Genomic DNA, 26,855 nt, shown 5'->3' on the forward strand with positions numbered 1-26,855 from the left:
GCTGATCTCCTGGCTGTGGGCCTGCTTGTCCCCCTCCCCCTCCCCCATCCACTTTCGTTACCTCCTAAGAGGGATTCTCCAAGGCACTGTCTTGGCACCGACTGCCTCCTAGGCTGGACCCCGGGGAAAGGCCCGTACTGCACAGACAAGCCGGGGCCCCTGTACTCAGCCCCGTGACCTGCTACCCCTCTCACGAGCAAACGACCACGTAATCATGACCTCAGGGGGCCTCCGTCCTGACCTACCATGAGGTCGTCGGGACCTTCTAGGACCTCTCCCCAGGGCCCACCCGGCCCCACTCAGTCCCAGAGGGCAGCCCAGGCGTTGGGGCAAGTCCCACAGAAAGCCGGTTCTGAGTCCTCCCACCAACCTGGGGCTCGTCCCTCTCCTAGTTTCCAGGGCTGCAGACGCCAGCGGGAATGGGCCCAGAACAAACGAGTTGGTGCCCTGTGTGGGCTCCTCAGCTGCCCCCACTGCCTTTCCTCCTGGCCCACGACGGAACGGGCCCGTGTGTCCTTGGCCGCGGCCTGGGGCCCCAGGAGCCCCAGGGTTCCCCACTGTCCCCAGAGTGCCATCTGGAAGGGTCCCTTAGGAGCCCCCGGCAGGAAGTGAGGGCCGCCCGGCGAGGATGAGCAGAGGCCGTGTGCCCCGGGCAGGGGTGGTGGCCCGGCAGCCCCTGGGCCTCTGGCGCCTCCGTTCTCTCCCGTCCCTCGTCACCTGGTCCCCGAGCCTGGAGCCTGACGCTGTGTTGTTTCCCCAGGTGACGGCGACCTCGTCAATAACATGTACGGCCCGGACCCTGACCTGCTGGCCGGCGAGAGCGCGGAGGACGAGACCGAGGACAGCATCATGTCCCCCATCCCCATGGGGCCGCCGTCCCCCTTCCCCACCAGCGAGGACTTCACTCCCAAGGAAGGCTCGCCCTACGAGGCCCCCGTCTACATCCCCGAGGACATCCCCATCCCGCCAGACTTCGAGCTCCGGGAGTCCTCCATCCCGGGGGCCGGCCTGGGCATCTGGGCCCGGAAGAAGATGGGGGTCGGGGAGCGGTTCGGCCCATACATGGTGGCTCCGCGGGCTACGCTGAAGGAGGCGGACTTCGGATGGGAGGTGAGCAGCGCGCGCGGGCGTGATTGATCGCGGCCGTTTAGCTGGCGTGCAGGCTGTTTATAAAGCCGGGGTGAGCCGGGCCGCCCGAGGCAGGAGGCTGGGTCGGAGAGAGCGCTCGAATGTCGCGTTTCCCAGGCTTGTTTTATCCTGCAGCTTACACGACGCGGCTGCGAAAACAGCAAAGGGCCTCGTGAACGCCTGGCAGCCCCCGGCGGCTGCGCCCGCGCTCTTCCCGGAAATGTGTCTTTAATGAGCTCATGTCTTCAAACGCCCCGCGTTTCCCGTCTGGATCTCGGGCGCTAAGGCCACAGTCTCGGCAGAGCCTCGGAGCTTAATGGCCTCTCCCGGGAAAGGACAGCTCCCGAGGTGGGGGCCCGGCCCGGCAGGGGCAGCTCGTAAAACATGCCCGGTGGCCACGCGGCTACCAGACACCCTGTGCACGTCCACGCCAGGGCCTCCTCCCAGAGGGCCTGGGCAGCCAGCTCCCCGAGAGGAGCCCCATGTCTCAGATTGGGGGTGCAGAGGGGGGGCTTCACGTGGTTTAGATTCCCCTGAGGGTCTTGGCCTGGCTCGGTGGTCCTGGGGCCCATGTGAGGCCGGTTAGGAGGGGTGCTTGGTCCCCAAAGATGGCCCTCCCCCGGGAGGCATCCTGCTCCAGCCGCAAGGGACGCTGGGCCCCAGTTTGGGGGGCTCTCAGGGTGGTCTCATGAGGACCACGGGCCCCACGAAAGTGCCCTCCTCTCTGGCCTGGCCTTTCTGCCAGCCCCGCACAGCCGATGTTTAGTGGTGTTTTTGGCAGGGACCCTGCCTGGCCAGAAAATGCAAATGCAAACCCAGATTCCTTCTGGGTATTTCACAGCTGCCAAAAGTGCTTGGATGGGGGTCAGTCTTGGATGGGGCGAGCCATCCAAGGAGGGAAGGGGACCCCGTGTGGCTGACAGCCGTTTTCCCGACGGCAGGCCAGGGCCATGAGGGTTGGGGGCACCAGCTCCCCCACCTGCTCCGTGGCCTTAGAGAATTTTCCAAATGGTGCGTGCCGCTGTGTTCTATGCCCAGCAAGGGGCGAACTGGGGTCTGTCTGCTCCCTCACGAGTCCCTACGGTTTGGAAGGCTGTACTTTGTGCCCCCACTGCTCCCTAGAGACGCAGGGTGCACTGTGGCTGGCCCCTTCCCGACCCCCGGGAGACCCCTGGACCCCGGGCAGCCCTTGAGCCTCTCCCCCAGTCCTGTCGGCTTTTGAAACACTGGCCGAGTCGGTGGGGGACAGGTGCGTCCTACATGTCGGGCACCCCGACTCTCCAGCAGGCGGGTGGAGTGTGGTGTGTGGTAGCACACGGCCGGTGGACACCGGGGGACACAGATGCCCCCATCGGGGGGCCAGCTAAAGCCCAGGCTCTCTAGCCAGCTTCGAAAGCATAGGTGGAGGGCTGGTTGACCAGATGGATGAAGGAACAGGGTCCTGGAATTGACCACAGAATGGGGGGGGGCAGTGTGTCCCCTGCTGTCCCCAAGCGGCTGACGTGGCAAGGGTGCCTCTCAAGGTGGGGTCACCTGCAGAACTGGCTGGCCGCGTGGGAAGCAGGGAGTCGGACGCGTGGCCTGCTGGGGCGGGTCACGTGCTCTTGGGAGACACGCAGGGCCCTGGGGCGTGTTTCCAGGTAGGCGGTTTGGGCTGTGCGGTGGCTTTGTGAGGACAGCCAGTCCTGCGCTTCCCGCCGGGCTGTGCCGGAGGAATTTAGGCGCATTTGTATGACGTGCCAGAAAGGCCTGGACTGTTTAGTTAGGGAGGTGGCTTTAGGTGATGGAGGGAGCGCGGTGGTGACCTCCAGGCTCCTTGGCTCCCGTCTGCTCTTACGCGGCCCCTGTTTGCTCAGTTTTTAAAGAAACAGCCCCTATCACCGCGCCCCGCAGGGCCGGGCCTGGTACCGCTGCGGCTGTTATCTGCCCGTGACTGTTGACTTGGCTGTTATTCGTCCCCCGAGGACATTTGGGAACACGCCCCCATGGCACCTCCAGCCTCCGCCGTGGCTCCATCCCGGGGCTGCCACCTGGCCACCGCCTTTCCGGCCAGCACTTGGCGGCATCTGCCCTCTGTCCCATGTCTTCCAGTTGTGTTCCAGACACACAGGCCTTGTCTCTCTGACCGTTTCCTTGGCGAGTTCAGGCCCCCGCCACGGACCCTGGGAGGGTCTCTGGGCTTCGTGTCCTGCTGTCCCGTCCACCACGGTTGGAACAGCCGTTTGTGTCACCATGTGTGTGGTCGTGGTCGAGCACTGAGGGCAAAATCCAGCGGGAAGGAGGGGGAGGAGGAAGCAGGCACCCCGAAAATTCCGGGGGAACCCAATTCTGCCTGACATAGATCCGAGGTGGAGCAGGTGTCTTTCTAGCTCCTTGGACCCCAGCGGCGGAAGTCAAACGGCCTTACTCGTATCCTGAAGCAGACTCTGCTGTATCACTTTCTTTCTGTGCCCTCCCCGAGTGTGACAGCGTCCAGGAGCGTGGCCATGGCTGTCCCTTCCCGGGTAGGCCTGTCCTCGCCGATGCTCTGCCTGCAAACAGGGCCTAAGATTAGGAGCGGGAACCCTGGCTCCAGAGGCCGGATCTGTCTGTGGTTCTGGAGAGTGGAGGGGCCTCGAGGTAACCCGGGTCCCCGGGGAGGCAGCTGGACCATGTCCGGTGCCCCTCATGCCGGCCCTCTCTGCAGTTTGCGTGGCCTCCGGTTACTGACGCAGGCAGCGAATGGCATTTTAGCAAAGATGGCCCCTGGAGGAGGACCCCGGCCGGCTTTGGGCTCCAGGGCGGAAGGGGGCAGGGGTGGCTTCGTGCCCTGGCTGGGCTCTGGAGCGTGCTTGCTCCCCTGGGGCCTGGGGTGGGGTCCAGCGGGAGAGGGGGACCCAGGGGGACACCCTTGCGGGCACAGAACCAGGGTCCCGCGGGGGGGCGGGGCGTCCAAACCGAGGTCACACCGTTATTCTTACGGTCATCTCGCGACACCGCGGAGGTAATTTCCTTCCCACTTGGAGAAGAGAACTCCTCTCCTAGACCATTCCACTGAAATAAAATCGAAAGGTCCGTCTCTTTCTCTTTCTTGGGGTAGGCAAGGCGCGGTTCTGGCGCGGTTCTGGTGACTCGAACCTCTGGCAAAAGGGCTCCTGTCCCCGACTGGGGCAGGTGACCTACCGCCTTTAGGGTCAAGGTGGTAGGAGCATCCTTTTCTCAGGTAGAGTGTGCGTCTGGAACATTCACGGACTCTGCCCCCCACCCTGGGTGCTTTGGGGCCAGGGAGTGATTCCCTGTCGTTTTGGAAGGACGCACACCCGTGTCAGACGTGTCCCCCCCAACCCCGGACCCGGCAGCCGTGTCCCTGGGGACAGATGGAGCATGGGGTGAGCGGAGGCGGTCTGCCCGGGAGGCTGCCCAGCTGCGGCCCCCCTCCACCCAGACCCAGCCTGCCCGCAGCCACCGCTCACCGGCCAGCATAAATCACCCCGTGATTGCATTTCATCGCCCTGGGGTCTGAAAAACAATGATTTTGATCATTTGTTGAGTAAATCATGACATTTATCATCGTGCTGTTTATGTTGCTAATTAAGAGATGGCTGCGAGAGTGACAGCCCAGAGGGAACGGGCTGGGGAGCGGCTCCTGGGAGGCGCCACCTGCCCCCGAGGCAGCGCCCTGAACCCGGGCCTACAGCGGGGGGCCTGCAGGGCTGAGGAGTGCCAATCCCCCCCACTCCATGGGGAGGCGGCAGGCGCAGTTTTTTACCCGCAAGTGCCCAGCTCTGCTTGTTTCTTGGTTGAGCGCCTGTCTCCCCCAGAGGCCAGCTTCTCCGGGGCCGAGAGCGTTGCCCAGCCTGTAACTGGCTCTCAGCATCCTGTGTTTAAGGAGCTGGTGGAACATGTTCACACCAAGCGATGGGGTTTCAGTGATCTGAGAACTTCCTCGAGTGGGTCACCTCATCCCCTTGGCTTTGGTTCCTGAATATGAATGTACTTGTTTGTTTGCTCAGTCAACAAACGGCTGCGTCTGGCCCAGGGCCTGTGGGAAGCTCCAGGGTCACAGGGGAGGTGGCCCCTCTGGCTGCCCGTCTCTCCAGCGCTGCTGTCCCATGGCCCCCACCCCAGCTCCTCGAGGTCCCCGGGCCCCGCCTTTGGCCAGGCCAGGCCTGCGGGCCACCCCCTGGGCCACAGGCGGCCGGAACATCGGGGGCGGGCACGTTCCAGGCAGAAGCTACTCCCCAGGCTGCACACATAGATTTGGAGGCATTTCTGTAACTGGAAGACTGAGTGACTCCGCCTGGCCTTGGAGAACGTACACCCTGTTCGCGCTGGTCCCTCCATGTGTTTTAGCCACATGATGTTTGCCTTGCTGAGGCGGGGGCCTAGCATCCTCATCACGGGACGGCTATTTCTGATCCTCCCACGGAAGATGATGAAGTTCAGTGGGGAGTCTGTTTCCTGGGGTGTCGGGGTGTCAGCACAGGGGGAGCTTGGCCTCTAACTTCCCCAGAGCCTCTGTGACACACACGTCAGATCACAGCCGAGACTCTCCAAGGACCCAGAAAGTGTTCCCAGGTCCAAGGGCTGAGGCCAGTTCCGCACGATGGGGGAGGGGCAGATTCGGCCCGGAGCTCCCCGGGGGCGGGGGTGCTGGTCCAGCTCCCTCCCGCCCTGGCCAGGAGTCACACGGAAGCCCCATGCTGCAACCACATGGCCCGGATCGCAGCCTCCCTCTCAGCCTGGGATCCCGGTCTCCAAGGGGACAGGCTGCCCATCTTTCTTCTCCTGCGTCTGCTCCCTCACACCCCTGCCTAAAGGACCCTGTCCTTTTTCTGCTGAATGTGCCCACACCCGGAGGTCAGCAGGGATTCACGAGCACCCGCAAGGCTCCAGGCCCCCAAGGCCGTCAAGGCCTGAGCTTGGGCAGCGGTGACTCCTGTTATAACCAAGTACCTGCTCCCGCCTGGACCATTTCCCAAGGCTCGTGGGAATGGACTTCAGTCCCCAGTCCCTGTCGCGTGACGACCAGACGAGGCACCCTTGTCCACCTGGAGACAGCACATGCTTACCTGTCACCATAAACAATCTGGATGCACCCGGTGGCCCCAGAAGCATGAGCTTCCCAGCCCCCACCCCTGCCCCCTGCATCAACCTCCCGGCACTGTGGGCTCTGCTCCGGCCCCGATGGGGAGAAGGTAACCAGTACCCCCATAGCCAGCCTGGCCACTCCCGGCCTTCGGGAGGAACACTCGTCCTGCAGGGGAGACACCAGCAATGGCCAGTCACTGGTCTGGACCCACGGGCGTTTCTTTCGCCAGCAACCCCTGTGGCAACACAGCTCACGCTCAGCCCCCAGGCACCTATCTGTGCCCCTGAACTGCCAATAGCCACGGGATCCTGGACCCTTTCAACCCAGCCGGCCCTGTGGATGGACCCCTGGCCTCAGGAGGGGCTCAGGACCCCCACCCCAGCGCTGCAGGTGACTCTGAGAGTACGGTCCCCCAGCCTGGGACGGGATGTAAGCCCTGACCCTGGGCAGTGTCTGCCGAGTTTGCAGAGGAAGCAGTGACAGCTGGTACCCGAAGGTGCTACCCGGGCATCCGATACCTGAGAGCAGAGGTCTGCCTCCGAAGGTCTTGCCCGGGAGTCACCCGGAGAGTCAGAAATACAGGTGCCTGGACCCCAGACCTGCAGACGCCAGGCTTTGGCCAGAGGGGGGGACCAGCCATGCCTGTGTGCCTAGGACCGTCCCGGTTTTGAGCCCAAAGTCCCCACAGTCCTCCCTGCGCGCTAGATTAGGATGTCCTGCGGGGTCCGGACAGCCGGTCCAGAGAGACCCCAGCATCCGTGCCGGGGCCCCTGGCGGGAGGAGGGCAGCCGGGAGCCTGACGGCGCAGAGGCTCCCAGGAGGACGGCCGCCCTTTCCTGGCGCTCACTCCGCCATGGGGCCCCGAGTGGGGGCCGATTTGGGCCTAGATTGCTGGGGGCATTCAGCTACTCGGCCGACAGACAAGGCTACTGCAGAGATCAGCTGTCCCAGAGCCCCCCGGGCAGCCCGCGCCGGTGGCCGTGCTCCAACCCACAGGCACCTGCTTCCCACGCGTGCTCTCCCACGCACGGCCCATGTGGGGACCACGCCCCGGCCTCCTCCCTGCATCCTTCGCCCCAAAGCCGGCACTGGGCGTGTTCTCCAGGCACGGGGTGTGGGGGGGGGCACACCTTGGTCCTTCTGATTTGGCTCTTAGACCGTATCCTGTGTTTACTCTTGGAATCCCAGCCGTGGGGAGTGCACTGTGGCTGGGGGCGGGCGGGCTGGTCTCAGCTTCAGAGTCCGGATCCAGGACCACCTGCTGGTCTGATGGCCTTGCTGTTGGGGCTCCGTATTCTTAGCCCCAAACACTGCCTGCCCTTTCTCTCAGTGGCACCAGGACATGCTCTGGAGCCTTCCCGGCATCTTCTGGCTCCCCAGGGACCAGGAGCACAGCAGAGTCGCTCTCAGCTTTGCCCTCCTCTGCCCGGACGGCTAATTCATGCCTGGCGTTGGTTTCCATCTGCCTTGTCTGGAGTTTTATTTTAGGCCTAGAAACATCGCGGGGCTTCTGCCCCCCCACCCCCACCCCCTTCCCGCAATGGTTTTCTGAATGCATTTAGGGGGCGCAGCATGTATTCAGAAAGACTCCAGAGTCCTGAGTTGCGCTCAGGGAGTGTTCACACCTGTGCAAACAGCACCCAGGTGAGGGCAGGTCTGGGGGGCCTCTTCGCGGGCCGGCAGCCAGGGACTGGGGTTCGAGGTGAGGCAGCCCGGGTGTGCCTGCGCAGAGGGGCTGGGACTCCGAGAGCCACGCGGGCCCCTGTCCCCAGGAACTGCTCGCGGCCCAGGTCCCCCGCCATCCCTCCCAGGCACCGTGACATAAAAACGTCCGGACGTTTTTAGCCCCAGCAGGCCGTGAAATCCTGCACTATCTTAGGCCCAGCTCTGAGGCGCGGGTGTATAAGGAATTTTCGGAAAAAGGAGAGAGGATGACTAAGAATACCTCCTGGGCAGTCTTGCTTCCTTAAGGGGTAATAACTCAGCCGCAGTCCACCAGAGGGTACTTTCTTTAAATAGAGCCTTCTGATTCACAAGCGAAAAAGGAAATAAATATTTTCTTTTCATATTCAAGAGACGTCCATGAATACCAATGTCTTAAATGGTATTTCACCATCCACATCTCACACACACCCGGTCGCACACTCACAGACAGACACACGCTGACGCCGACATGCACACCCACTCACTCATGCAGACACACACGGGCACACGCACTCACACCCACGTGCTCACACTCACACAGACACTGACACATAGACACATGCTGACACCGACACACACACCCACACCCACTCATGCAGACACGGACACATGCGCTCACACCTGTGTGCTCACACTCAGACACTGACACACAGATACATAGACACACGCTGACACCAACACGCACACCCACTCACACTCTTGCAGACACGGACACACGCACTCACACTCAGACACTGACACACAGATACATAGACACACTGACACCGACACACACACCCACTCACACTCATGTGGACACACACGGGCACACGCACTCACACCCACGTGCTCACACTCACACAGATACTGACACACGGATACAGACACATGCTGACACCAACACGCACACCCACTCACACTCTTGCAGACACGGACACATGCACTCACACTCAGACACTGACACACAGATACAGACACATGCTGACACCGACACGCACACCCACTCACACTCATGCAGACAGACACACACCAACATAGGCAAGCACACTCACACTCACAGACACACACTCACACCAGGAACAATGGCCTGCCCTTGCCGTGGGAAGGCTGCTTGTGAACCAGAGAGGTGGACACAGCTCCAGGGCTGTCAGAAGGTGGTGGGCAGGAGGGAGGATGGGCGGATGGCTCCCCCGGGGTGGAAGCTCGGCCTCCGGTGGTCCGGGGCTCAGCCCCCTGCTGCTCCCAGGAGGCCGCGGGAATGGGCGCGCTGGTCTCTCCCCCCACCCCCCGCCCTTCTCCTGAAGGGGAACGGGGACCACACAGCAAGGGACCATAACAAAAGCCCCCAAGTCCCTGTGCTGGCAGGACTGGCGAGGCCGGCAGGTGGGCCTGGTCACTGTTCTGTGCCCCAGGAGCCAGGACCAGAGGGAAGGCCTGGCATTCATTAAGCACCTGCTGTGTGCACACGTCGGCCATGCAAGGTGCTTTCTGCTCTGTGGCCTTCTTTCTCTCTGAAAGCAGACCCCCAATCCCAGGTACCCCGCTGTTTACCATGTGGGACTCTCCTGACCCCAGAGGGAACGGCCAGACTCGCTGGAGTCAGGACTCTGTGACGGCCGCAGGGGCCTGGCCGGGGGCGGGGGAGACGTGTTCAGGCAGAAACCGCGAGGTCCCCATCCCAGGCGGTCTGCCCATAAGGTGCCAAGTCCAGACCCCTCCAAATCCAAAAGGGATCTTTTCCCCCAGCTCACCTCAGGCTGGGGTCTCAGGGAGCTGTGCTCGTGCCCAGCCCCCCAGGCACGTTCAAAATGCAGAGTCGGGGCCTCAGCCTTACCTAGTGGATTGGAATTCCTGTGCGGGGTCCCCAGGAACCTGCATTCTAATTAGCAGGGGAACGGGGCAGTGGGAGATCTCCATTCCTGAGTGGAAGGGGCTTACCTGGGATTTCTCTGCCTCCGCCCGTGCCCCCCCCCCCCCCACTGCAGGAGCCCAGAGAGACATCTCCCTGCAGGTGTGGTGACAGGTAGCAGCAGAGTCCTTGACCACAGACCTTGTCGGACTCAGGGGTGGGAGTGGGGGCAACTGAGCAGCTGTCCCATGGGGGAGGGGAGCCGGGGTGCCAGGAACAGCCTGGCCACCCTGCTGTCGGCCAGGTGGAGTTCTGGGCAGCAGGTGAGGCTGTGGAAAGGGCTCTGTCAGGATCCCACCTCCACCCCATATAGCTGGCCGTCGGCACTGCTGTCCGCGGGCGGGCAGCCCCGGGAGACTGGCCAGCGACGTGACCCCTTGCCGAGGGCACGGCAGGGAGTGTCAGGGTTAGGGGAGGGTCCCAGGTACCGACTGTCTGTGTCAGGCCTGGAAATTCCTCCCCCTCCTGGAGCAGGTGGGAGCTCCCAGCCTAGAGGGAGGGGCTCCAGCAGGGTGGCACTGTGGGCTGGCACAGGGGTAAGGGGCCAGACTTGGGGCCCCCAGGCAGCACCCTCCCACCCAACGCTTCCCCCTGACGTTCACGCAGCCAAGGCGTGCTGAGAACAGGCACCGGGCCAGCCCATTGCCCCACGCACCCCCAGCAATGAGAGTGGCCCCCAGCCCAGGGGGGCACGCTGCCCCCACCGTGCTGTCCTATGGATGATGGTCCAGCCCTCAGCCTCTCTGGGGGACACCAGTGAGGACCAGAGTGACACAGGCATAAAGTGGCCTCCTCCTCTGTCCCCACAGCACCCTCCTGGTGAGGGTGGCTCTCAGGGCTGTGCCCGACCTGCTCTGGGGCTGACCCACCTTCCCCAGGGAGGATGTAAGGGGTGGGACCCGCCGCTGAGACTGAGCACCCGCAGGGCCGCGCGCTTATGTGGAAAGATTCTTTCCAGTACTTTCCCAGCAGTGGCCTCGCGGAGGGCAGAGCGGGCGGGCAGCTACCGGCAGGGCGGGTCCCTGGGATCCCAGTATGGCTTTGGCCGGCCCGTCGTCCACCCCCTCCGTGGCCTCCCTCCCTGCTGGGTCAGCCGAGAGTCCCCGTTGTTGCAGCCATAAAAGGTCTCCCTGGGTCATGGGACAAGGGCGTGGACCTCCCAGCAGCCCTGCTTATCAGAGCTTCTCTCGAGCAGGGCATTTTTGTGGGCTGGTCACCCCCGGGTCAGGAATGTGCTCTCGGCGTGTCACAGGCCACCTTGGCCTCCGCCAAAAACCTGGGTGATGCAGCCGCTTGCCGTCCATCGAGGGGCAGCAGCCGCTGGAGGGTCCACCTGCAGGCCACCCTCTCCCGCTCCGCTCAGGGCTGGCATGGGGCTACCTCCGCTCTTGAGGGTCCCGTCCGCTGAGCACAGAGATGCGGCTGGGTTTGCTCTGCTCTCAAGGCCAGGTCAGCCCAGGACGGCCTCCGTCTGGGTGAGAGGTCAGCCTGGGCACACAGCAGGTGGCCCCTTGGGCACGGCTGGAGCCAGCGTCCTAGAGCACCGTGGACCTCACCCCACCTTCACGTTGTGTAGGGCCTCGTGCATAAAGTGGCCTAGCGGTGACGTTTTAGTGGATGGGCAGGCTGCATGTTGGGGTATGTCTTCCCCTCTGGATCGGCAGATGCTGAGACAAGGACGGCCCTGTGGTCACAGGAGCCCCATGCCAGTCCCTCTGGCCTGCACCCGTCCGCCTGTGCCACGCACCCCTGTTTCCAGGGAGTTGGCTTGAAGAGAAGTGCCAGCCTCCACTGCCGCTCCCGGGGCAGGTGTGGGGCCCTGCCGGGCGGCCCTTCTGTCCCAGCTGCACCCTCCGTGGGGCCAGCAGGGATGGCCCGGGATCAGCAGCCCCGTGTCCGGCCGCAGAGTCCGCGTCGTCTGCTTTCAGTCTGCACTCCTGCCTCCTGGGCTAAAGCCCGGTTTAATCGCACATCCCATTGTGTCATCCATGTTCAGTCCTGTTCAAAAATACCTCCATCCACTCCTTTCCCATTTAGATCTTTCTGAAGTCCATTCCGGCTCATCAGCACAGTCATTTCGGGAGCAGAGCTAAGATTTCTGCCATTTAGGCCCGCGGCATTGTCTGTCCCTGCGGCTGCTGAGATAAACCCTCATCCAGAACAAAGTCGCAATGACCTTTTACAAGTAGAAGCAGCGCTGTTTCCCTCCAGACTCATTTATCAGCTTTCCTTTCAGCCCGGCACTCAGCGAGGCCACGCGCTGCCAAGAGTGGGGGTGGAGGGGATTAGGACGCCTGGCTGGTCCCCGCTCCGTGGTACCTCCGGGTCTGTGTCTACGGGCATGGGGGCCGTACATGGCCCCGGGGAGGAGGGGTCGCCCAGAGACAGAGACAGGTGTGCGCCAAAGAGGGTGGAGCCTACAGGTGGCCGAGCCCCTCCCCTGGCCTTCAGGCCACAGCAGAACCTTGAGGACAAGGTGTGAGTCAGGCTGGACAGGCGGGAAAATAGGGATGATGAAGTGGCTGCAGCCCTGAACCCTGGGACAGCAGCGCCCACCTGCACCTCCTGGCCCCGGGCTCCCTGGGCCCAAAGCTGGCCGTGGAGGCCACTGAGCTCCAGAACCGCACCAGACTCCTGGGAGCTGGGTAGCCCCCTCTCGGTCAGCCGCTTCGTGTACACGCTGCAGAGTGTGTGTGTGTGTGTGTGTGTGTGTGTGTGTGTGTGTGTGTGTGTGTATGTCCTGGTGCCAGCAGGTGCTGGCAGGGGAGGCCACTCCCAGGCCGGACCTCGCTCGAGTCAGCACAAGGACTGCTTCGGAGCTGAGGACCTTCCCAAGAGGGCGTTTGTAGGAGGTGCCCTGGCTCCTGGTGCTCGGGTAACACTGGAGCAGCCTGTGGAGGGGCCTCAATGAGCCTCACGTGTGTGTGGAGCCACAAGGCTGAGCAGCTGGTATGGCCCCAGCCCAGGGGTGCCCCCTTCTTTCTTGGGTGCAGTTGTGGGTGCTGGCCCAGGGGTGACTCCTGTGGTGCAAAGCCTCTTCCCCCCCCACCCCCCGCTCTGGGCTGCCACACACCTGGGCCCTGTGGGCAGGGATGGCGGCAGCAACGGCAGCAGGAGACTCTGGAGGGCGGCAGTGAGTGACCAGAGGGCAGTCATGGCCCCGAAGAGGGTGCTGCCAGAAAAGGCTCTGGGACATCATGGGGTGGGGAGGCGCTGGGGCCCGCACGCAGGGTCCGCACGCAGGGCAGCAGGGCTCAGGTCCTGACCCAAGAAGGGGTGTGGCTGGAGGACGCCCCCTGCTGTCCATGGCTACCCTCAACATCCACCCAGAGCTGTCCTCCTGGGGTGACCGGGGTGGACCCTGCTTCAAGTCTGAGCCCCCGAAGGTGACAGGTGCCCTCGGGCATCCGGTGCTGCAGCCCATCTCCTGCCTTCCCCCCGCCCCCGTTCCTCCAAGGGACGGCTGGGCTTGAGCCCCAGCGGATAGGTCCTGGGGTATCAGGCTGCCCCCAGGTTAGAGATGGAGCCCCTCGAGTTTATCCCTCCACGGGGGCAGGGGGCTCGCCCCCGTCTTTCCAGCAGGGACTCCTCGGCGACAAAGCCTAGCACACAGTGTGGTGTCCCCGATGGGGCTGGTGTCCAGGGACAGGGAGCTAGTCGGCCCTTCACTGCACCTGAGCTGGGGCCTTGGGCAGACGGGGGGCCTGGCTGCCCTGCAGGTGCCCTGGAGGTGGCTGGAGTCTCCGAGGACCTGCTGACCCCACTGTAGGGGGCTGTCTCTTAGACTCAAACTGTGTTAAGAAGAGACCTCGAGGTAGCCAGCAGGTTCTGAAGAACCAGCTTGGCCTCCCTGGCAGTGTGCCCGGCTCCCCCCAAAAAGCAGCCGGCACCGGGGTGAGCAGCCCCGGAAGGAAAACCCCCCAAGGAGATGGCCACTCAGAGGCTCCACTTCCACAGCCTTTTACTAGAGCCAAATATTCTACTGGAAGATGTGCCTGCAGCCTTTTGGTATAGACTTCAGTCCTGACCAAGTGACAGATGGGAGAGCACGAGTGACCAATGAGGGCGGGGAGGTGGGCAGGAGAGGAGGAGGAAGGAGGAGAGAGAGGAAGAGGAGGGGAAGGAGGAGGAGGAGGAGGGAGGAGGAGGAGAAGAAGGAGGAGGAAGAGGAGGAAAGGGAAGAGGAGGAGGAAGAGGAGGAGGAGGGGGAGGAAGAGGAGGGAGGAGGGGGAGGAGAAGAAGGAGGCGGAAGAGGAGGAGGAGGAGGAGGAGGGAGGAGGAGGGAGGAGGGGGAGGAAGAGGAGGGAGGAGGGGGAGGAGAAGAAGGAGGCGAAAGAGGAGGAGGAGGAAGAGGAGGAGGAGGAGGAGGGAGGAGGAGGGAGGAGGGGGAGGAAGAGGAGGGAGGAGGGGGAGGAGAAGAAGGAGGCAGAAGAGGAGGAGGAGGAAGAGGAGGAGGAAGGAGGAGGAGGAGGGAGGAGGAGGAGGAAGAGGAGGGAGGAGGGGGAGGAGAAGAAGGAGGCGGAAGAGGAGGAGGAGGAAGAGGAGGAGGAAGGAGGAGGAGGAGGGAGGAGGAGGAGGGAGGAGGAGGAGGAAGAGGAGGAGGGGAGGAAGAGGAGGAGGAGGAGGGAGGAGGAGGGAGGAGGGGGAGGAAGAGGAGGAGAGGGAAGAGGAGGAGGAGGGAGGAGGGGGAGGAGGAGGAAGAGGAGGAGGAAGAGGAGGGAGAGAAGGAGGAGGAGGAAGAGAAGGAGGAGGGAGGAGGGGGAGAAGAAGGAGGCGGAAGAAGAGGAGGAGGAAGAGAAGGAGGAGGGAGGAGGGGGAGAAGAAGGAGGCGGAAGAAGAGGAGGAGGAAGAGGAGGAGGAGGGAGAGAGGAGGGGGAGGAGGAAGAGGCGGCAGCGGAGGGCAGAATGGGCCTGAGCGGGGATGGGGTAGGGAGCAGCACAGGGAGCAGGAGCCTCGCTGCCTTCGTCCGAGGATGGAGACAGAAAAGGGGTCTGTCTTGCGTTTTGCTAAAAGCCTTCAAAGGCCACGGGGGTTATCGCGGGGCTGCCATGCCAAAGAAGTGCTTCTCACGCCTGGAAAGGCGGCATTGCCGTGGGCATGATCCGAAGCCCGTCCAGGGCTGGAGGACACGCGGGCCAGGGCTGAGGAGCGGGTCCCCAGCCTGCAAGGAAGCCGCTCACGTGCAGGAGGCCATCTGAGCACCGCCATCCAGCTAAGCTCCCAGCACCTCCGGCTGCTCCCCTGAGCGTGCTGGAGCCCTCGGGCACCTGTCCCTGATGAGGTCTGGCGCGCTGGACTCGGGTGGTCACCGGGGCTGCTGGGTCAGCCTTGAGGACGTAAGATGGCCACTCAGAATGGCAGGCCCTCGAAGGGCCTCACGGGACCGCAGGTGGTGGAGGCTGGTTTTCTGGTGGCTCCCTGGCAGGCCCGGCTCCCTGACCTCAACCGAGCGTGCCTCACTCGGACAGACACATGGTCCCAAACAAAATGAGCCCAATTCCAACCAGGCCCCGACTGGAGAGGCTCCTGCTGGAGCCCGGGGCCATGTAAGCCCAGGATGACGCCAGAATCCTGACTGTCGAGGGCCTGACTTGGACTGACTTCCTTGTTTAATCCTCCCTGAAGTCTGAAATATGTTAAAGACGGGGTCACCCCGCAATGCGGCCGGTCGTGCCTGCCCTGGACACGGGGCTCCTTCCCAGTCCCAGCCCGTGCCATCCTCACGCCGTTCCCAGCACCGGGCAGGCCGTCCACGCCGGGATCGGCCCGAGGAGGCAGATTCTGCAGCTGGACTGACTGGGGCGGGGGTTGGGGGGAATGGCCTGGACGGCCAGCGCCTCCCGCTGGCTCGGCCTCCGCCCCTTCATGAATCCCTTCCCGACCCACCTTGGCTGATGCCCTGCAGGCCTGGGGACGAGCGGGGAGCAGGGATCCAGCGCCTGTGGGTTCCCGTCACGTTCACGGCAGTCGCACGTCCACAAGGCAGGGACCCCCGCCCTCCACAGTGAGGGCCCACTTCCCTCTGGGCACCAATGTCCTGGGCCACTCTCTTTGCCATCCCAGTGCCCTGTGCCTCTGGGGCAAAGGGTGGAGGTCAAGAGAGCCTTCCAGCTGCCCCTGCCTCAGAGAGGGAGCACACTTCCCTGGGGTGGCCACCCCGGCTCCAGGCCATCTGCCTGGTCCTCGGAGGCAGAGGCCGAGCCACTGCCTCTCGGGGTGCAGCTTTCTGAACCTGGCCGCCTGCCAGGGGCCAGGCTTTGCCGCTCCAGCAGCCCACGTTGATCTCAGGGTCCCAGCCCCGGGAGGTGGCTCCCCTGGAGGTGTTGTCCCCCCGCCACGTCGCCTCCTGGAGGACTCTCGTCGGTTCCGTTTTACAGAAGGGAGACCACATCGTGGCCAGGTTGGCTGGTGGTGCTGGTGGACAGCTGCCCCCTCGGATGTCAGACTCCCGCACTCCCATCCTGGGCTGGTTCACGTCACCTGTGTCTAGTAAAGGGGTGTGTCCCTCATACTGGGAGACGGTGAGAGGCTCAGGGGGACTCAGGGAGACGCTGGGAGGTGCTACCAAGGCTGCCCTGATGGTTCTTGGTGCCGAGGGAGCCGGGACTCAGCTCCTTCTTCATAAGGTGCCTTCAGCGTCCTGGGAGACCCATCTCCTGCACTGGCCTTGAGGGCGACGTCATGCCCATTGCTGCAGGGAAGGCAAGGTGTGGAATGGCCACAGCCAGCCTTTCTTGGTTCATCTTAAGCCTCGGGTCTGTTCCTGAGGTTTCCTAAGAGGCGACGTGCAGGTTCCTAAGATGTTGGTGGCCCAGAGGTAGGGGCCGTGGACACAGACCCAAGCAGCGCCCCCCTCTCTGGGCCCCAGTTTCTCCACCTGTCAAGGCAGAATGCAAGAGCCTTGTCCTGAAGGCACCCGTCCTTTGAATACTTTGATCTTTGAGGTGGGGCGTGAAGCCCTGGGGAGGGTTTTCTTTGCTGGATCCGGGGGTGGAGGTGATGCCTACTTTTTCATGGGAGGCGCCTCCACCCACAGCCCGGCGGTTAGAATGTGCACAGAGCAGTTTCGCTCCGTCCACTGGGGCCTGACAGCGGGTCTTCTCATGCAGCTGCCTCCCCCGAGGACACGCACGTCCTTCCGGTCGTCTCCTCGGACACAAGGGCTGCGTGAGCCGGGCGGCCTGAGCCCGCGGACCCATTCCCGCCAGAGTCTGCTCCCTTTGCAAGTCTGTAAGGCCAGCCCCTCCTGTGGGTGGGGGGTCAGCTTCGGACCCATGGGCGGCTCGTGATGGAGCCCTTGGCCGAGGTCCCTCCTCGAGCAGCTCTGCTCCCGGGCAGGCCTCTCGTCTGAGCGTCAACCGGCCTTGAGCCCTGGGGCAGATGGAAGCACACCGCCCCACTGGCCTCCATCCTGCGGGCGAGGGAACCGCATCCTGGACGTTTCGCAGAGGAGGGGCCTTTGGGCGTAATGGCCACGCCCGCACCGCTTCCTCTGCTGCTGGCTCAGCAGTGATGCGGTCTTTAGACTTAAGGCCGTGACTGCCCCCGTGGGCCTGGTGGGTCCCTCCTCCCGGCAGTTTCCGAACGGGCCCAGCGAGGGAGGAAATGGGCGAAACGGACCCGAAGTGTCAGAACAGAGCGCACGTGACATGTCAGGAGGTGGCTGCCTCCGTGACCTGCGCCGCAAAGTGCCCGCAGGGACAGGGTGGCTGCAGCCAGCTGGCACTCTCAGCCTGGAGGCTGGGGGTCCCGGGTCCCAGGGTCCCCAGGGCTGCCTGCCCTCTGCAGCCTCAGGGAGGAGGGGTCCCTGGCTTCTCTCCGGACCAGGGGGCTGCCTGAGTGTCCCCAGAGATCCCTGCTTTGGCTTTCACCGCACCCTCCCTGTCTGCAGGAACGCATCCCTTTCTGCAAGGACCCCCGTCACCCTGCTGAGGGCCCCGCCTGCCCCAGGGTGGCCTCGTCTTGGCCGACGCATCTACAGGGGTGCTCTTTGCCTCTCTGGTCACATTAAGACGTGCAGGGGTTCAGACTCTGACCCATGACCTGGGGGACATAATGCAACCTAAAGGGACCCTCAGACATCAGCTTCCTGACCTGAGTCATTCCCAGGTGCCCCACGTGACAGGAGCCAGTGCTGGCAAGTCAGGTGCCGGGGTCCCTGCCGGAATGGTGCCCAAGACCTCCTGGCCCCGTGTCCTCACGGGACAGACACCAAGAGAAACGGTGTCTGGACTGGGAGCGTGAGGGGACGGGACCCGGGAGGGGGTTAAGAAATGGGACCTGGCTGAAGACCCAAGTCAGAGCGGGAACTGTGCAGAGCCAGCGTGCTTAGCCAGCTCCAGCATCGGCTTGAAGGTACGACGCGTGACATAAACATTGGGGTTGGACTGGCCACTCTCGGACCCCCGCTTTGTTTGTGTGGGTGTCAATTAACGTGTGTGTGAGTGCGTGAATTGCACGTGCATGTGTGTGGGTGTGTGGATTGCGCGTGCGTGTGAGCGTGTGTGAGTGAGCGCCTGGGCTCCGAGAGCCTGCGATGGAGGCCCCAGGGCACGTGGATCCCGCTGCTGCCTTTCAAGGCTTTCTCCTCCAGCAGGAGAGCTTGGCTGGGGGTGGAGGAGGAGGCAGGGACACCTCTGAGTGGCACTGTCTTCGGGCCCACGCCGCCCATGACACCGCCCAGGATGCCGAGGCCACTGCGGGAGCATCTGAAGACCCGGCCGCACCCCGGCGGGGTTGGCGGGGGTGGGGATGCTGGCCACCTGCTCTGCCCGGGGTTCGGTCTGCGAGGCCATGGCCGGCTCTGCGAGGAGCGGTGTCCGCCTTCCCGCGGCCTGCGCCCCGGTCGGCCGGGCGGCCCCGCGCTGTGCCCCGAAGTCCAGTTCAAAAGAAATGGTTAAAACCAGGCGGCCGGCAGAAGGCGGGGGTGGGACGGAGGCCCAGCGTTCGGCTAATTGGAGAGGACCAGCCTCTGCGCCCCAGACAAGGGGGAGCTGGGAAGGCCCGGCCGGATGTCATCGAATGAGTTGAAGTCAGAAGCCCCCTGCATGCGGGAAAGCAGGAGACGGGAAAGAAGGCCCAGGTAGAATGTGGCCCAAATGAGGCCCCAGGAAAGGCTCGGCTCCCTTTCCTGCCGAAAGAGAAGCCCAGCTGACTTGTGTGCGGCGGGGGCGGGGGTGCTCTCGGAGGATCTGCTTACCTGCAGCGGGTGGTGATGGGGGGACGGGCAAAAGGGGCCTTGGAAACCATCCCCAGGGCCAGCCGAGGGGCGACGGGGGAACAGTCACCAAGGCAGTCATCAAGGGCTCCGGGGACCGTGGGCTGAGGCCCCCACCCCGCCCAGGGCGCCTGGCCCAGTGGTTGCTCAGGTCAGGCGGTTTTTCCATCTCCACCTAAAATGCGGCCAATTGTGTGTGCGAGAAATATATCTTCAGAGTTGAGTTGGAGAAGAAGAATATCGTTGGAAGGAGCAGGGAAGCCATGCTCCTGCTCATGCACATGGACCAGCCAGCAACCTGACCGGCTGAAAATAAAGGGGAGGGGAAGGACCCACAAGTTATGTGAAAATTAAATACCTGAGGCGCTCTGCTCAGTAAATATTTGTTGAATCCGCACATTAATTAACTTTCCAGATGAAATTTTCCTAATCCATTTTTAAAAGAGAATAAGGATTAGGAATGGAGGCGGCTCTGATGCTGAGGCCGGCCTGGTGGCGATGAAAGGAACGGTGAGTGTGAGGTGTGGGGGTTGCCCCCCCCGGGGGGGGGGAGCTGAGGCTGGGCGTCCCAGGCTGGTCCGGCCCCCGGTAATGGCCCGTCCGCTTGCTAGACAGAGCCTCCGCGGCCAGGTCGCCCCGCCGAGCGTGGGCCGCCTTGCCGGCGACTGGCCGGACTCTCCGCATTCCGCACAGTGAACCCTTGGTGGGGCTCTGAAGGCCTGGGGACGCCAGGGCCTGACCCCAGGCTGCAGGAGTCTTTGGAGAGTAGCCTCGAGGCGCCTGCCCTCCTCCCCGTCGGGTCCGGCTCGGCCCTGACCCGCAGCCCAGTGATGCTCACTTTCCCCAGAGCTTCAGGGACAGTTTACAGCGCCCACCTCGTTCTCCTTAGTGGTGGCACCGCCGTTCCACTTTTCTCAGCAAGGGGCCTTGTCGGGGTTACAGAGCTGGTGATGGAGGCTCTCGAGAGCCCACTGAGCCCCGCAGACCTGGGCCCGGTCACACCCTGTCCCGTGTGGAGCCCGCAGGTCTGTCCTGCCAACGCAAGGGTCCCAGGGCGTCGGCGCCGGCCAGCGGGTGCCTGGGAGGGGAGTGGGCTGTCAGTGCCGTGGCTTCAGTTTGGGTGACACCGGGAGGACGGCTGTGCCACTGCTCAGCGGGAGTGGAGGGGGCAGGCCTGCTGGTGCCCCTGCAATAGCGAAGCCCATGCAGGTGGCCTCAAGGGGCCGAGCCTCACACTCCTGGTTCTGGAACCATCATGAGCTCCTCAGTGTCATTATGGTGCAGGCACGTTTGATGGTCTGATTTTCTCTGGGTGCTGGAGAGAGAGCACAGGCATGCTGGCCTCCTGGGCTGAGCGGGGCTGCTTCCAGGAGAGGCCGCTGGGTGGGGGCGAATCTGCGTCCTTGGGGGGTGAGCCAGCACCCAGTTATTCTCAGTGAGGCACCGGGGGTCCCGTGTGTGCCTGGCATTGGTGGGGTGGGGGGCTCAGCGGGGCAGCCCAGCGGCTCATCTCAGGGCTGGCAGCGCCTCAGGGCCTGCGGGGCGGAGACCTGGCTGCCGTCTGGAGTGGCAGGTGTGGGCTGCTTTTCCCGTGACCACCACCTGTGTCCCGAGCGGCAGGGAGGAGAGGCGGACATCGCTGGACACGGGGTCCCAGGGCCCGAGGAGAGCAACAGGCCTCTGCTAGGCTCTGCGGCCGCAACGGTGTTTCTGTGAGTGAGTTTGAGTCCTGGTCTCACGCGCCCCAGTCACAGAGAGGAGAGGAGGGAACCACCCTACGCTGTCTCCTCGCCCGCGGGGCTCTCTTCAGGGGGTCGCCAGCCTGGAGTCTGGGCCAGGACCTGCCCGAGAGGCTGAGCAGCCCACGCGGGGTGCACGGGAGACCACCCCACCCGTGTGTCCCATCAGGCGCCAGCTTCCAGGAAGGCGGGCCCAGCGACGGAAGGCAAAGGATGGTGGCGGTGGTGGTGGTGGCGGCAGAGGCGCCTTTGGCAGATGGCTGCATCCACCCAGGTGCCAGGGTGCCAACCCCACCAGCTTGCAGCTCCAAAAGAACTTCCCAGAAAGCGTTCTCACCCAGCACGTGCACCTCCTTTTCACGCCTTCCTCACAAGCGCAAAACGCCAGGCCATTTCAGCGGTGCCGCCGCTCCGTGGGTCCCCACGGTGTGAGCTCCCTGGACAGATGGGCCCAGCCAGCTTCCTTTCCTACTGCAGCCTCTGTAGTCCCCGATCCCCGTGGCCTTGGCCTCCACCCGCAGCTCAGAGGCCCGAAGCTTTGCTCCAGGGAGGCCAGTGCATTTCCATCAAAAGCTTCGGGAGTTCCTGTCGTGGCGCCGCGGAAATGAATCCGACCAGGGGCCATGAGGTTGCGGGTTCGACCCCTGGCCTCGCTCAGTGGGTTAAGGATCCAGCATTGCTGTGAGCTCTGGTGTAGGTCAGATCTGGCGCTGCTGTGGCTGTGATGTAGGCCGGCGGCTACAGCTCCGATTAGACCCCTAGCCTGGGAACCTCCATATGCCGTGGGTGCAGCCCTTAAATAAAAAGACAAAAAAAAAAAAAAAAAAAAGTTTCGATGAGGAAGCAGAATGCATCGAAATTCAGGGGTGCAGCCAAGCTAATGTAGGCACGGATGCTGCTTTAAGGCAGTGGCTCCAGGTTTGGTTACCGTCTTGTAAGCAGTGGAGGCCATGAGTCCCTTGGCCTGATGGCTGGGCCTTATGGCAGGGTGGCCCCGAGACCTGTTTCCACAGCCTGAGTTCGAGTCCAGGTTCTGCAGTCAGTTAGCTGGGTGGCTTGAAGATGCTTCTCCACCACACTGAGCCTGCAAAGTCCTGGCTTCTCGAGCTGTTGCAATGACTGAGCCGGGTTGGGGGGCAGTGTCCATCCCAGCACCTGCCCAGTGGGTCCCATATTCAGAAGGCCAGTCCCTCTGCAGCCTGTGCAGGGACCCCACAGTCACAGTCATGGTGTCCTCCCTCGGGGTGTCACCCTTAAAGGGTGCAGGGGGGCAAGGGGAGTGACCCCATAAAGGCCTGTCTGGCTCTGTGGCCCTGTGACCCCCAGGTACCTCAGTGGGTGCTGTCTCGGGCCGGGCAGGATGTTTTCTGTGCTGGACGCCACCACCACCACCCCCGACTCCGACGGTGACACCCAGGTGTCTCCGGTCACTGCCGATGTCCCCTGGGCAGTGGGATCCCCTAGTCGAGAACCTCGGGGCTTAAGTGGCAGCCCGTGACCACCGCTTGCTGGCTTCCTCCTTTGGAACCGTCTCCTGTCCTCCCAGACCATGGCTCTCTGCCAGGACCACATGCCCCCCAGGCAACCTGGAGGGCCTGCAGGCTCCCGGGATGCCCAGGTGAAGCCAAGTCTGGCTCTGCCCTTTTGGGGCCTCTGTGCCCTTCCTGTGCGTGTGTGCCCTTACCAAGCGCCAACATCAGGAGAGGCAGCATCAGGGGGTGGGCTCAGGACCAGGCGGGAGGTCTCAGCCTCATGGCCCCTGCCCTGGGCATTATCTCTTCTTTATTCAGAGGGTCTGACCTGAGTAAAAGCCCAGTTTGGGGGCCCCCAGTCCTGAGGCTGCCATGCAGGTGGCCCGGAGACCCCTGAACAGGGACAAGCCTGTGATCCAGCTGCCGGACAGGAGGCGAGGGCGGCCAGGAGGCAGGGGCGGGGCTCCGAGGGCACGAGGGACGTGGCAGCCCGGGTGGTCTGGACACCCGGCGGCTTCACCGCCAGGACTCCCTCGTGGCGGCAGAGACTCTTGAAGGAAGCGGCCCTGTGGTCACACAGGTGGGCGTTGAGGCATTTGTGCAGCATGAGGTCGGTGGGCGACTTATTTGGGTTCGGGGCCGGGCTTGGGGCAGCGACCGTGGATGTAACCCTGCAGGAGTTCCCACTCGCGTGTGTCTTGGGAATCCCAGACCACTCGGGGGGGACCCGCGGGGCCCCTCTCGCGGTGGAAGGGCTGATATCCGGTGGCACATGGGAACCTCTGAATGTCTTAGTCAAAATATGGGAAAGTTTTGGTTCCCGTGATGAGAAAAATGAATCGTTGATCTGGTGCAGGCTCATGCCGGAGTCAAAAGGGACAAGAAGCTAGGGACCGGCAATAAATCTTAGGATGGGACTTACCAAACATGGTCACACTTCAAACTACGGGAGTCCAGACGATGCCCCATGTCTAACAGCAGGGAAGCCAGGCCTGCCCTGGCCCGTGCCCGTCTGCACGGGCCCGTCCCAACCCCCACACCTGCCCAGGCATGACCTTGGACACACCAGAGCCCTCCCGCCCGGCTCCCTTTCCTGGGGGGGGCGAGGCGACTTCCACGCTGGGCATGGGGTGATGGGGGGTGTGAGGAGTGGGTGCATGTCCCACCAGAACTTCAGCTGGAGGCTCCACAGGTGCCGGGGAGCAGGGCACCCAGGTGGGCTTCCTGGGACCCCAGTTCAGGAGGCTCTGCCAAGGCACCGATGGCTTTGGCCTTGGCACTGGCTGTTGACCCCAGGAGCCTCGGCTCCCCATCCCCCATCCCCTGCCCCCCCGGCAGGGCCCTCCCTGTGGTCTGGGCCGTGAATGTGCCTCATAGCCCAGGACTGTCTCCAGAATTTTCCAAACTGGCAGAGTAAGGGGATCTGGCTAAAGCTGAAATTCTAGAAAAGTAGCTGCACCCAGCTGCCTTCTCACCCTCCGAGGCTACGTGAGGAGTCCCAGAACATGGGCAGTCCTTCATTGTCCTGCCCGTCCATGAGCAGAATCCTTATTTCACATAGAAAATCATGTAGCACTTTTTAGAGACATTTTCGAGAAGGACTGGGGACACTTGGAGGTGACTTTCTTTCTCAACTACAGAAAATCCGCAATCAGTACTTCCCACTGTGGCTCAGTGGGGTCGGTGGCCCCCTCGGGAGCGCTGGGAAGCAGATTCAATCTCTGGCCTGGCACCGTGGGTTCAGGATCCAACTTTGCCACAGCTGTGGTGTACATTGAAACTGTAGCTTGGGTCTGATCCCTGGGCTGGGAACTCCATATGCTACAGGATGGCAAAAAAAAAAAATATATATATATATATGGATGGTTTACCTCATCTTATAAGTGAAGAAAGAAATTCATAATTGTATGTACAGTGTGCTCTGCTTGGGAAAACATGGGTGATCATGGATATCATATCCTATATTAAAAAGTAACGCAGAGTCCGCATCGTGGCTCAGTGGTAACGAACCCGACTAGTATCCATGAGGACGCAGGTTCCATCCCTGGCCTCGCTCCGTGGGTTAAGGATCTCGCAGTGCCATGAGCTGTGGTGTAGGTCGCAGATGCGACTCAGATCTTGTGTTGCCCTGGCTGTGGTGTAGGCTGGCAGCTGCAGCTCTGATTCGACCCCTAGCCTGGGAACTTCCACGTGCCAAGAGTTCAACCCTAGAAGGAGAAAACAACAACAAAAAAGTAACCCAGGAGTTCCCATTGTGGCTCAGTGGGTTAAGAGCCCAACATCGTGTCCATGAGGATGGAGGTTTGATCTCTGGTCTCGCTCCGTGGGTTAAGGATCTGGCATTGCCACAAGCTGCAGTTTAGGTTGCAGGTGTGGCTCGGCTGCAGTGCTGCTGTGGCTGTGGTGTAGGCTTGCAGCTGCAGCTCTGATTCCACCTCTGGCCTGGGAACTTCCATATGCTGCAGGTGTGGCTGTAAAAATTAAAACAAACAAACAAACAAAAGTAACCCAGGTATGAATACCTAGGACATGAGCGCGTTGAATTATTCTGCCAGGAGACAGAGTTTCATATGCTGTGGGTACGTCTGCAGTCCATCTTCAACGTAGTGGGTTTGCGGCCAGCTGGCTGTGTGGACAGTGGGGCTGGCCTCCGGGCGCATCGTCTCTGTGGCCCGTCCAGCTCTGAGCTGCGGCTGCGAGGCCTGTTCTCCGTGTGGCAGACGGGGAAGCTGAGGTCCAGGAAGGCAGTGTGTCCTGCAGGCTCAGGAGGGGGCCAGGCGGGCTCAGTACCTAGACTCCCAACCAGAAGCCAGAGCTGTAGGTGGCCGCGTCTCTGCACAGTAGGAGATTCTCAGAGGCTCACAAGACCGTGTGTGTGTGCGTGTGCGTGTGTGTGTATGCACCCCATTCTGTTCTGATTTCAGGAGTTTAAGCCACCCAAAAAAGCTGATAAAATACAAGACATGGTCTAAAGTACAGAGGCTGTGCGCTAAGTCAAAGGCATGAGAATCCAAGAGAATTTGCAGCTGACTGTGCGTCCTGGGTTTGCGGGGCGGGAAAGGGCTCTTCTCGCCTCCAGACATACCTTTGTTGATTGAGTCACTGTTAGATGAGTGTTCATTCCCCGCCTGTATACCCCTTTATTCACTTAGGTGTTTGTTTGCTTATTCTTTGAGTGTGTATGGGTTTATTTACTCGTTTGAATTTCCACGTTTTCCTTCGCCTGTCCACTTCCTCCTTAAGTGTGTGTTTAGAGGTTGCCCCCTGCCAGGTACCGGGCTGGTCTCCCTGAGCCTCCGGGTCATGTCAGTGCTGCTTGCTTTCTAAGTAGAACAATCGCAAGTGAGTGTGAGTCGCTCCCTGGCAACGTCGCCCACCTCAAGCCCGAGATGAATAAAGGGTCGGTTTGATTGTGCGCCTCTTCTAAGGGCCCAGTTCGCCAGTTTCAAAAGCCCTGGACTGGAGCTATTTTTAAATGAGCTGTAGGCAGCCTCCTAAGAAAAGACGGGTTTGGCTTCAAATGCAGTCTCCTGGATGAGTTGGGAGTTTCAGTGGATTCGATGTTGAAAACAAGTTTGGTTTGGCTCCACTGGTCCTTCTGCTCCATGATGGCTGGACTTTGTTCCCGAGGGTCAGCCTTGTCCTTGCTCTTCTGGGGGCTGCCTGAGGCCATTCGCCACAGCAGTGGGAAGGCAGGGCTGGCTGCCCTCTGTGCCCACTCCCCCCGCATGGCCTCTTACGTCAGCATCTCAGCCACCAGCCAGCCTTGGTTCTTGGAGAACAATAAACCCACAGGAAATGATGGCACAGGGTGCCTCTGTGGTGTGCGCTTGTGTGTGCAGGTTGTGTGTGTGTATATGTGCTTCCGAGTGCATGTTGTGCCTCTGCATGTGTGTGTACTGGTGTGTGTGCTTGTGTATGTGCTTGCATACATGTGCGTGCTTGCGTGTGAATGTGCTTTTATGTGTGCGCACATATGTGCATGCATGTGTGTACCTGTATGTGTCCTTGTGTATGCACGTGTGTGCTTGTGTGTGCCTGTGCCCGTGTGCATATTTGTATGTAGGCTTGCGTGTGTGTACATGTTTGTATGTACGTGTGTGTTTGCATATGTGCGTCTGTGTGCGTGTGTGTGCTTTTGGACATGCATGTGCGTGCCTACTTTGTGTGCTTGTTATATGTGTGCATGCATGTGCACGCTTGTGCACATGTGCCTACTTGTATATGTGCTGTGTGTGCACCACGCCTGGCAGCGCGGGCCGGGCGTGGGTGTGCAGGCGGGGAGGGCGTGCGTCTGAGGCCGCGCGGCAGTGGGCAGAACGGAGACCGGTGACCGAGAGGACGGTAAATGGCTTCCCTGAGAATGGCCAAGCCCTGCGGACTGATTAGTCCTCGAGTTGCCTCTGGACGTCAGTTTGGGAGTGACAGTAACAAGCCTCCCGAGGGCTCTGCTAATTTGCACTCCATTCACCACCCCGTGAAAACCCATCAGAGCCGCGGAAGAGCTGCGCGCGCTCGACCTCATTCAATGGGGGATCCGCTGGGAAAGGGGCCAGTTTTCACAAAGCCCAAAAGAGCAAATTGGCGGAAGCTTTGTTCTTCCTTCGCCCTCTGCTTTTGTGCCGTCCTGCACTA

General features: G+C 62.1%; 1 protein-coding gene across 4 annotated transcripts in view; it reads left to right on the forward strand.

Annotated features, from left to right (window-relative positions):
* The window catches only part of PRDM16 (PR/SET domain 16), a 307,527-nt gene that overhangs the window by 98,510 nt on the left and 182,162 nt on the right, over positions 1-26,855 (forward strand). For all 4 annotated transcript variants that reach the window (XM_021095209.2, XM_084962608.1, XM_084962606.1 and 1 more), the window contains exon 2: positions 761-1,110. In XM_021095209.2, the coding sequence (XP_020950868.2) occupies positions 761-1,110 (350 nt within the window). The remainder of the gene's footprint in view (positions 1-760; positions 1,111-26,855) is intronic.

Source organism: Sus scrofa, chromosome 6 (assembly GCF_054392235.1).
Source record: "Sus scrofa isolate SSC_HxYL_T2T_F1_AM1 chromosome 6, Sscrofa_HxYL_maternal_Yorkshire_Landrace_v2.0, whole genome shotgun sequence".
In the NCBI taxonomy this organism is placed as follows: Eukaryota; Metazoa; Chordata; class Mammalia; order Artiodactyla; family Suidae; genus Sus; species Sus scrofa.